Below are 12,111 nucleotides of genomic sequence, written 5' to 3'. Positions count from 1 at the left end.
CCACGTCCCTGGATTTAAATGTTAATCTTATATGCATGCCCATACCTCACACAAATAGGCCAAATAATGTTTTGCCAAGTGTCTTGGTACTAGGGTCCTGCCAAGTTGTCACATAAATTTTACCATCACCATCACAGGACCCAAAGTGAAGGACACAGGGTCTGCCTGGACTATGGCCTGTTGGATGTATGGAAGGAAAGATAGTCACAGACAGAGGCTTTAGAGTGCGGGGTTCTCCAGGCACTTCACTCTGCATGTATGAGCTGGCCCCATCAGTGCATAGCCATGGCTACCTGGAGAACCTGGACAGGGACCTGCTTGCATCACCCATCTTCAGGGCATACCTGTTGTAAGCTAGCTGCCAGGAGTGGTGGCCACTGGGAGAAGCTCACCACTGCGAGCATAGCAGCAGGGGCAGAGAGGGCATTTTTCTCTCTGAGATAAGGAATGCTTCTTGACACCTCCTTCTACCCGCCAGAGGGAATAAAAATGTTAACCTTCGGCTTCCTAGCACAAGTGGGGAGTCAGCGGCTCAGAGAGGCACAGTGCTTAGGCCCATGTCTCACAGCGGGGAGGTGGAGAGAGGACCCATTTTCTTCCCTGGTCTCCTCCACAGGCCTTTCTTCTCTCTCTGCTAATGCCTGTGACCTCCAGCCATTCCTCTGATTTAAGCTAACGCTCTGTCAATAGCCCTGGATATTTAACAACCCACCTCTGTCTTGCCACTGAGGTCATTCTGAAACATAGATTTTTTTTCAAATAAGAAATCCCTGTATGCAATAAAAGATACACCCTCTTCTGGGTGAAATATAGAGTTCATGGCAGCTGTCTCTCCCCCGTTTGCATTTTCTGCTGAACGATGGGAAGGACAGATAAAGATAATGGGATTTCTTCTTTTTTTACTTCGTAACCCGCCCTCCCTGGAAGGTGGAAGTACAACAAATTGGATTGTGAGTGAGTCTGTCCTCTGTCCCTGGTGCCTGGAGCAGGGCATGGACCTGTGGGCAGAGCTGTGGTGAGAGAGGGCTCTGCCTGCAATTTTCTCTTGATACATGCATATGAATGCCAGGGTCACCTTCCTTCCGCCCCGTGGCCACCACCTGCCTGCTTAATTCTGTTTTGACCCAGCACACGGTCTGGAGCCAGACTGTCAGAGGATATCCACCAGAACTTGGGTTGGTGGTGCAGCCTTGTGATCCCAGCTGTGGAGGAGGCTGATGCAGGACCCAAGTTCAAGGCAGATATGGCCAGGCTACAGATTGAGTTCAAGGCTAGCCTGGGCATCTTGTTAGACCTTAACTCTGAGTATAAAATGAAAATGAGAGCTGTCAGTGGTATAGTGCTTGTCTTACATACATAAGACGCTGAGCTCTAAAGTCCTCTGAGCTGTGGCTAGGTTCTCCTTTGCCTCTCACGTGACTAGTCGGGGCAGGGCACTTCACAGTTTATAAGGCCTAGGTTGCATTTCTATTTTTGAAATTACTCCTCTTGAGCCCTAAATTTCATAGTTCAGTCCTGTTCTACTTGAGAACTTGCTATCATGATATCTTCTTTTTAACAAAACAGTTTTAGATGGTCGCATCCCCCACACTGGGGTCAGTTTTCTTACTCTTTCTTGGGTTTTTTCAAAGGTCTGGGGATTGACCGTGGGACCTTGTGCATGCCAGACAAGCCCTCTACCACTGAGCTATATCCCCAGACCTCTTTTTACTTTTGACTTTGAGACAGAGTCTTCAGGCACTTTTGAACTTCTAATTCTCCTGCCTCGACCTCACGCATAGCTAGGATTACAGTCCTATAGTACTAAGTACTAAATTTCTAACCTCTTGAGCACTCACTCCATACCCACTACCCTGTCACAGCTTTTCCAGTTGCTTGTGGTCTCTGTCCCAGATCCTTCAGGGGAGTGAGTATGGAGAGAGTCGGGACCCTTTGCATCTGCTCACAGGTGTGCACAAGAGAATCTTGTTCCTTTTCCAGTCTCCCATGGGTTCTATGTGATGGGATAGTGTGGACTTCTGGGGAGAGCCTGCCACAGGGCCCGAGGGGGTGGAAGAAGAAGTACCTGTTGGAATGTGGGGCCTCTAGGCTCTGGCTCTCCTGATGCAACCTCCTTCTCACTTTGCCTGTCCGCATCAGCCCTTTGGAAGCCTCCTGGGACAAGACCGCCCGAGAGTGACCACAGACAGGAGAGCCGGGCTCTGGGCTGTCATAAAGTAGGAAGCATCCCCTGCCTAGACTAAATGAGGAAATGAGCTATACTGCTATGGCTCCCCACCCTTTCTCTCTGCCTCTCTACCTCTATCTCTGTCTGTCTGTCTCTCCATCTCTCCCCCTCCCGTGTGTGTGTGTGTGTGTGTGTGTGTGTGTATCCATGCATGTGTGAGCCCACCTGTAGACAATGCTGCAAGGACCAGGGCTGGAACTGCTGAGGTACTGTGGGCGCTGTTTTACCCCTCAGTATAGCATCTGACGAGGCGCTCTCTTGGAGGCAGTGTCCCCTTCCAGGTCAGGTGATGCCTTCTCCACTCTGAGCCTGGATCTCCACTGGTAACCACACACCTCCTTACAGATGTGTGTACACACCATTCCCATCTTCCATCAGCAGCTCTAAGTGCTTCTGGCCCATGTCCTGAACACTCCTGTGATCTGTACCCTGTCTCCTTTCTGTCTTTGCCAACCCCTCATGTTGCTGTCTTGAAGAAAAGCAGCCTTTTGCGGGGAGGTCTCTCTGCTCGAATTGCTCCAAGACTGGCCTCGGCCCTTACCTTTTCCCCAACCTACAGCCTTCGGCTCAACCTCCCACACCATGGCCTGGCCTGCTGGATCTTGTGGGCATCTTCTGATAGCCAAAGTCCCTCAAGCCTTTTACTCCAACCCACTCATTCATACTTACGGATTCGTGAGGGTCACACAAGGGCCACGTTGGACCAAAATATCCAGCCCTTGTTAGCTAGGCAGAGGCATACTATCCTTCACAGTCTAGCTGGGGCAGCCCTTTTTACCTGGCTCTGCTCACACTCTGCTCCTTCCTTTCTCCATCCAGGCCCCTTGGGGAGCTCAGTAAAGACAAGGGTCTTGTTCACTTGTTATCTGCCCTGCACTGCACTGCCCAGACCCCCATACCAACAACAGACGTAGTATGGTGAGAGTAGAGCTCTGAGACTTCCCACATTTGCCGTATCAACATGGTAGTCACATCACACACCTCTTCCAGATGGTGTGCTCAGTGTTTTCATCTTCAGAAGTATTGTCAGGAGTTACCCGGACCCCAGGATCATGTTACTCACTGAGCTTGGCACCTCATTCAGTGCCTGGCAGAGTTCCCCTACCCTTACTGGCTTTTAGGGCAGCCCCATCTGTCTCAGCATCCACCCAGAACACTGCCATGGGCTGACTTGTCACACTGTCCCTTGGCTATCCTGACATGGTCACCTCATACAGAGCAAAACAGGGACACACAGAGGAGGTTTTTATTTTTTTTTAATTTTTGTGACATTTTATTTATCTTGTGTACATGTGGTGGGGTTGGGAAGCACATGGGTTCTACATCACACACATGGATGTTAGAGGACTTAACCTCAAAGGACTCACTTCTCTCCTTCCACAGTGTGTGTCCTGGGGATTGAACTCAGGTTTTCAGGCTTGGCGGCAAGCACCTTACCTGCTGAGCCATCTCACCAGTCCAAGGGTATTTTTAAGACTAGTTATCATAGGTTATAGTAGACACTCATCTGGTGCAAAGAGCATGGAACTAGGGATTTGAAGACCTGAGCTCTTTTCCTTCTCTGCATTATTAAACACCTAATGTTGAACATGCCATAATATAGAGCACAAAATAAGCGGTGGCCCCTCCCAGGGGCCTCCTGAGCTGATACAGACAGTGGTGCATGCAGCATGATGGAAGGCCTACTCAACCTCCCAAGTTCATCTTAGGTTTGTGACTCCTGGATAAGGCAAGGGTTTCTGAACCCAGGTTGCAGATCAGGAGCGCCTACTGCTCATAGGACAGGGAGAGCAACTGGCTGTGGCTTGATTCGGCCTCTCCATGGTGCCTGCCTTCCTCCCTAGAGCTCAATGGCTCACACTCTCAGAGCAAGCTCATGAAGTAGGACAAGAACATCCAGAAGGCTGAGCCCAAGTCCACAGTTAGATTTTCCTGAGGCATACCAAACTCACAGGAAATCTTCAATATTTATTTGGTGAAGAGGTGACTGAATGAATGAACAAATGAATGAATGATGGGGGCAGTGAGAGTCCAGGTGATGACTGACAGTGGAGCTCTGGGTCTTCAGAATCTTGGTTTTCAACATGGTGGTCATTGGACATATGGAACAGTATATGGATGGGAAGCCAGAAGCCAGCCTCTGGGAGGTTCTAGGATAGCATGGAAGGTTAGTCAGTGTAGATACGCAATGGAAATGGAGCTTTCCAGTGGGGTTAATGTGGAGACCCTGGCCAAGTCTGCCTGGGAATTCAGGGGTGCCTTCCAGTTGTACTCCCACACGCCTCTCCACCCAGAGATCAGCTCTGTGGCCAGTTGGTGGCCATTGCTTCCTTGTCAGAGGCCCCAGGAATGGAATTTCCAACAGCAGCTACACAGCCCCCAGGTTTTCCTTGATTAACAGGAGATTGGGATGGCACAGAACTTCATTCTTTTTTAAAAAAAAAAAATCTTTCTGATCGTTTAGGTAAAAAGCACATAGCAATTTTTCTGTGTAAGAAGTAACAAAAATAACAGGCTTAAGGGCTCTGAAAGCAAGGCTAAGTGCCCCTAATTCCATCTTACAGTCCTTATATTGGTATTTAAGGAGACATCCCTAACTGTTTGAGACAAAAGACAATAGTAGTCACCTCCCAGATACACACAGATGCACCTGCCTAAATGTGGGGCTGGGTTGGGGACTGTAAGACTGGGCAGCCCAGAGGCTCTTCCTGTAGCCGTAGACCCACCCTGTGGCCAAGCATTGGCATCAGTGGTAAGTGTGTGTCTTGCCTGCCTACTGCCCAGCATCCTTGCCAGTGTCTTGGCTGTGGGGAAAACATATGGCCATCCCATCAGTATGGCAGGACATTGTGGAAAAGGAAGCTCCAGGCCCAAGGAAAACAGCCAGTGACCTGTCAGATCCCCAAAGCTCCAAGTGGGAGGTTTAGTCAAGACAGCCACATGCCAGCATCAGCCTGGCCACAGATGAGGGTACAAGCCCATCCCTTCCTTTCCCTCCCTCCTCCCAGCACACAGCGGGCCTGAGGTGGCAGTACCTCAGCTGTGTCCACACCCATCCTCTGCACTGAGAATGCCCAGAGCACAGGGACTCCTTTTGTAGACATTGAGTGACCCCCAAAGGGAAGATCTGTAAAGATTCCTGATATGTTATTCCAGCCTCCATGTTGGATACCATATGTAGTCAGATTGTCTTGTTGGGACCGGCAGTCCACAAATGATGACATGGAGACTTATTATTAATTATGAAAGTTCAGCTTTAGCTTAGGCTTGTTTCTAACTAGTTCTGGTAACTTAAATTAACCCATAATTTTTAATCCATGTTCTTCCATGAGGCAGGTTACCTTATCTTTATACTGCCCATCCTGCTTCCTCTGTGTCTGGCTGGCAACTCTGCCTTTCTTCTTCCTAGAGTTCTCTCTCTGCCCAGAAGTCCCACCTACACCTCCTGCCTACCTATTGGCCATTCAGCTTATTATTACACCAATCACAGTAATATATCTTCACACAATGTACAAATATCCCACATTTCCCCCTTTTTGTAAATAAAAAGGAAAGGTTTTAGCACTAACATAGTAAAACTATATGCAATAATAATAATTATCAGGTAAGAATTGTGTTTCTAATATCCAGTCCATTTGTATTTGGCAACTTCAGAGAAAGTATTATATTATCTATCTTATCTTAGTGAGTCCAAAGTTTTATATATAAAACATTTTCTATTATAACTTGTATTACCATCCTAAAAATATCTTTTTTAGACCTTAAAACATCTTCTTAGATAAACAACTTAAGCTTTTATGTTTATCAACCTTATAAACTTTACATCTTTTTTTCCTGAATTTCATAACAAGGAATACTATATAACTATCTAGTCTTCAATCTCTATGAGAGGCCCAAGAAGGATAAAACATTACTTGAGTAATCAGGAAGTACAGAGCAAATAAATTCTAAAACTATAGAAATGCAGAAAGAGCTGGCTGCCTGGACAAGTCACCCAAGGTTCCTCTGCAACATTGGGGCACCCATCTTCGGCCTATAGGCCTGGAATATCTGACAGATATTTCTGTGAAGCAGGAATTTTGAAGGACTGGTCTACCTTGTCTTGGAAAAGTTCACCAGTCACTTCCTTTTATGTCCTGCTTGTCCAATTTGAACAGCATACTGTCAGCTGTTGAGGCAAAGGCCGTTTCTTTTCCAGTGGCTAGCTTTGCCACAATGAAAACAAGCTCCTTATGGAGGTTCTTTGATGGCCACCATCCTTTTTGATGTAGATTGATGCTGCCAGGAGCAGACATGTCTCACTGTCATGAAAAGCCTTATGTTATTAAAACACCTTAAATGCCATATTCTATATGTATCTGAAGTGTTTGAAGACCATCTGTCTATCTAAAATATATCTGTTTGACCTTGAAAACATACCTAACATGGCCATAAATTTGATTGTTAGATGACTAACTACTAACCTGTATTTCTTAATTATCCTAAATAGTTTGTTATCAGGGGGCCTTGTGGAAAGACTGCTCCAAGGCCACCTCCAGGGTAATGCAAGGAAATCCATGAAGGTGGTGAAGGCTAGACTTTTTCTATCTGAGGGTATTTAGAAATAAGTTGCTATCTATCTGACTGGTAAAATAAGAAAATACACATGCTTTCTGATATTAACTTTCTCTTTCACTTCATTGTAGCTGGAGAATTTCTCTCCAGCTCCCGCCAAGTCCCACCAGTCCCGGAACCCACTTATAAAATAAACACACAGACTCTTACATTATTTAAACTGTTTGGCCATTAGCTCAGGCCTATCATTGTCTAGCTCTTACTCTTATGTTTAGCCCATTTCTATTAATCTTTATTTTGCCATGTGGCTCGTGGCTTATTGGTACCTTACATCTTCCTTGTCCTGGCGGCGGCTCCAGGCAATCTCTCCCTTTCCTTCCTGTTTCCTCAATTCTCCTCTGTTAGTCCCACCTATACTTCCTGTCTGGCTATTGGCCAATCAGTGTTTATTTATACAGAGCGATATCCACAGCACTTCATTTTAAGAATGGTCTCTGACTCTGTCTCCACACAGCTACATATCTCCACACTGCTACATTCTATACATATCTTTAGATACATACATCTTTTCACATGGCTACACATCTTTCTTTTACATACATTTTCTCTTCTACATCTCTTTTCTATACAGCTTCATCTTCCTTGTCTCCACACAATTACAAATCTCCACAGTTACCCTAAACATCTCATTTACATAGTTCTCTCACCATACACCTTTACACAGATGCTCCTCTACGTAGCATCTCTTTCACACAGCTCTCTCACACACATACTTCTACATTATTCACTCACTCTTTACTCTCATTCTTTGTACCCACTTACACCCTCACACTTCTCTCAATCTTCTCTTCATCTCTCACCCAGCACACGCGCGCACACACACACACACACACACTGCAGCAGCTCTCACATAGCTCTACACATCCATCTCTCTCCACACCACCACTGCTGCTCCACCCTCAGCCAAACTCTGGATAACTATAAGTTACATTTTCAGGGCCCTACTCATTCTCAAAACACAAGATAAGTAGTTTTTCTTAGGCTAGTAATGTCACATTGACCCATGCACATAGCTCTAAGTTAGTGAGTGGTCCAAGACATTAAACAATTAGCTGAAACTTAAGCAGTCAGGGTACGTGCAGAAAGAGAGCTATTGCAAGGACTGTGTCTTGATGTAAACAGCCTGGCCTTAATTTAGCAATAAACAACACCTGGGAATTAGTCTTTGTGTATATTCTGTAGAGGCAGCTTGGTCTGTTTTGGACTAGCTCTAAGGTCTTTGCAAAATGTGTAAAAGGCTGTCTTTGAGACTGAGAATACTGTTACCTTCCTGTGTCAGTAAAGAAGAATATTCTGGTAATATTTCTGTTCATCAGAATTATACAGCTTAAACAGAAATGATAACCTGATCATCCACAACTATAAGTGTGCCCAAAGATGGAAAGCACACTACCAATGGACTGTGGACAGAACCCCATAGGTGCTTTTATTAGGGAGGCATTACAGTGGCACCTGAAAAAGTTACAGACAGAAAACAACTGGTTTCCACAGCCAGTGACCCCACAGCTTTGCCAGGTGGGGCTCCCCATCAGGGAGTTATACATCTGGTGGTTCAACTTGTCAAACACTCGTTGTCACCTGCTGTATACTCCCACCGCCCTTGGCAGTTTGTAATAATAACTTTCAAGGACTAGAAATTTACACTACATTGTTAAGTGAGCTGCGTCGGTATAGTACTTTAAACAAGAATAGAAACATATATACAGCATAACAAAAATAACCTTAAATTTGTATCAACATACAAAAATCCATACCAGTGTAAAATAGTGTAGTGGAATATTATTTTTAAAGGTGTTATATTTGTTTATGTTGTAAAATATCTGTTTAATGATGCAAAGCTGTGTTGCATTCTTTTATGTTGCATTTGTTTAATTCTATAAAGCTGTGTTACTTTGCCTGTCTAAAATACCTGATTGGTCTAATAAAGAGCTGAATGGCCAATAGCTAGGCAGAAGAGAAAGGATAGGCAGGGCTGGCGGGCAGAGAGAATAAATAGGAGAAGAAGAAGAAGAAAGAGGAGGCAGGAGTGAGAAAAGGAGGAGAGGAGGACACCAGAGGCCAGCCACCCAGCCACACAACCAGCCATGGGGTAAGAAGGAAAGAAAAGTATATAAAATAGAGGAAGGTAAAAGCCCAGAGGCAAAAGGTAGATGGGATAATTTAAGAACAATTGGCTAGAAATAAGGCAAACCAGGACTCTGTATTTATTTGGGAGCTGGGTGGCAGGCCCCCAAAGAGTTAAAAAAAAAAAAAACCAACAACTACAGACAAGTAGCTGCTTTTTAGTTTAAAAGTAGATTCAATAATCTACAAGCCACCCCTTCTTTCCCTCCCTCCTCCCAGCACACACGGCTGGCCTGAGGTGGCAGTACCTGAGCTGTGTCCACACCCATCCTCTGCACTGAGCATGCCCAGGGCACAGGGACTCCTTTTGGGGACATTGAGTGACCCCTAAAGAGGGAGTCTGGAAAGATCCTTGGGTGTGAACTCAGCTGGCGAGTACACTGAAAAGTGGCCAGGCATGACGGCCTCTGTGTCTGGCTTCCTGAACTGACCTGTTTTTCATTTTCCTAGTTATAATATTGGTGGAATGTAGGACAATAAAATCAAAGACCAGGTCAGTTCCCATAATCCTTTCTCCCAGGTTGCTAGTAGCAGTTCACGGCTCATCCCCAACTGTCACTCACTGTCCATCTGCTATGTGAGGTCCTCTCTTTACTGGTTGTAGAACAGGCAACCATTACCAAGTCACAAGTGCCCTTTCTTCATGTGCCTGTTTCTTCGCTTATTTGTTCATCGAGTGAACACTTGTCAAGTGTGTCCTGTGTATCATGCGAGCCCTGCTGGTAGGCATCTACCATCATCAATTTCTTACTCCAAGGACAGTCTGTGCCCCTGGGGAGACACGGCCTTTTTCTGACCTACTTTTTTGAATGGGGGCATGGAAACGGACTGACTCCCATTTGCTTACATAATTACTGGACAAGACTCACAACCATGGCTGCTAAGTATGTCTGGACAGGCTGTGCATTGCACAACTTCAGAGGGAGTTTTGCAATGGAAATCCTTCGTGGGGGTCTAGAATCGGTAGCTTGTTGTCATTGCTCAGATGCCACTGAGACTGTTGTAGCTCTACTGGAAAGGGTCCCAGTGTGCTTGAGGGCTGGGAGCTGGACTTACGGAGCACCTTCTCCAGCCCAGCTGATAGGCCAAAGTGCAGAATGCTGACCACCCTCTGCAGTGTCCCTTAAAGTTTCCCTTGTGTGTCCTCATGCCATTCATACAGCGTCTGACTCCACCAGGCATCATTCACCATGCAAGCAGAAGACACTCACAGCCACGTTCCTCAGCCCAGCTGGTCTTTACTGGGGTCCACTGCACTGCAAACCAGCAGCTTGACCAGAATAAAGATTCCTCTTCCTCTGGAAGAGTTTCTTCATGAGAGCATGAAGAAACATAGGGAAATTAAAAAGCAAAGCAGAAAGAAACAGGGTAGCCCAATGATAGATGGAAACATGGGCCATCAAGTGTTTCAAAGAGCACTTCCCTCCTGCACATCAACCTTCCAGCCCCAGGTCCTAATCACCAAGAGCGATTTCATCAAAGTCATCTACAGGCTTCAGAGGCAGGCGTCTCTAGCAACTTCTCCACTCCAGTGAGCAAGCAGGCTGTACTTGAACCATCCCTTTGAGTCTTAGCATGGTGCTAAGCTAAACAAGATGCCCTGGTAAAGCAAGGCTGGGCTCAGATATCAGGAGCCCTCTGCTCCTCCCCCAGGGCAAGATGCTTCCCTTCTGGGCCTGGATTTCATGCTTGATGGAGCCAACAGTTCTAACCACAGCACACACAATGTAGGGAGAAACAGAACTTTCTGTGCCTCAAATGGGGCCAGAAGGGGAGGCACAGCCTGACCTTGGCAGGAGGGAAACACATGAGTCTCTGGGGCTGTAGGAAAAAACTCAGGCAGGCCAGGCAGGCAATGTGATGCAAGGGATGCCTGCATCTATCTACATGCACTCTGAGCAAGCCCAGTGTGCTCCGCACAGCTCGGGAGCGCCAGCAGCTGTGAGCCAGGAAGCACTGTCTGGGCTGCCTGGAAGCCAGACCAGCAGCTTCTTGGCCGGGACACATGTTCTGTTTGACTTTAAGAGACTGTAATTCCTTTTGGGTGTGTGTGCACACACATGTGTGAGCACATGTAGCTGCCACGCACATATACGTCTACGTGTGTTTTTCAAGATCATAGTGTATCCTCCTCCTTCCATGTGTGATCTGTGCTAAACAGGACAGAGGTTTTCAGCTGATGAGAAGCAAGATCTTAGTTCCTTCCCTTTGTGTGATCCATCAGTAAGGCCCTGGGGTGTAGATAGTGGAATGGGGGACAAGGAGGTAAGGATTTAGTATGTCTGTATATTAAAATAATTAAGTGCTGCCTAGATTCCAAGATGGATATTATCCACATTAGTTTTGTGGAGATTGGAGTTTGGGGGTTATAAGAATGGTCCACACACTTTACCCAGTCTTCTTCCAAGGGTGCCCCACCTCTTCCCATAAGGGATACCACTGGGAAAAGGTGAAGGGCTATATAGTGAGTGTCCACTTGCAACACGGATTTCATCAGCGCATGGACTTTGCAGTACAGCCAGTGAGTGGAGCTGCTGTGACGGTGCCGCATGCATTTTCCGACGCTTTGCTGAGCATTTTGTGTTCTGTTGAGTTCCTAGTTCGTTCGTCCCATGGACACTGCATAGCTTGTCCTGATGTTGTGAATGCTCACAGCAAACAGGTGCGGGGGAGGATGGGTGCTGTTATGAGCCCCGCCCCCTTTCTTTTGACTTAATTCATTAAATTAGGACCAGAACTAGTGCTCAGGCCCTCTCTGCCTTGAGAACATTTAAATTCATCCTCTTGAGGGACTTGCGCTTGCACTAGTCTGTCTGAAGGTGTTCTGGAGATATGGAAGTATGTGATACTTCTATGGAGCACACAGGATGCTCCCAGGAGGGACCAGAGGGCCTTTCTAAATTGCCACCACTCTCCCTGCAGAGTGGAGACAAGGAAGTGGGGCGAGGATGATCCTACAGGATGAAGATCTCACCACCAAGATTGAGAATGACTGGAAGAGACTCAACACAATAGCCCACTACCAGGTGAGCGGACCGCAAAAGTCAGGAGCTGGCCAAGCAGGTTGTAAATGACAGCCACTCAAGGTTGGATGCCAAGTCCCCAGTGCATTCTTCACCAGCAATCCTTGATGACCCAAGGGAAGC

At 46.5% G+C, this 12,111-nt stretch overlaps 1 protein-coding gene across 1 annotated transcript in view; it reads left to right on the top strand.

Moving 5' to 3' along the window:
- The window catches only part of Plxna4 (plexin A4), a 450,775-nt gene that overhangs the window by 433,171 nt on the left and 5,493 nt on the right, over positions 1-12,111 (top strand). Inside the window, exon 26 of the mRNA XM_059257015.1 lies at positions 11,888-11,991. Coding sequence (XP_059112998.1) covers positions 11,888-11,991 — 104 coding nt within the window. The remainder of the gene's footprint in view (positions 1-11,887; positions 11,992-12,111) is intronic.

This window comes from Peromyscus eremicus, chromosome 3 (genome assembly GCF_949786415.1).
Source record: "Peromyscus eremicus chromosome 3, PerEre_H2_v1, whole genome shotgun sequence".
Classification (NCBI taxonomy): Eukaryota; Metazoa; Chordata; class Mammalia; order Rodentia; family Cricetidae; genus Peromyscus; species Peromyscus eremicus.
Note: the sequence above shows the minus strand (reverse complement) of the source record. Positions and strands in the feature narration are given on the sequence as shown.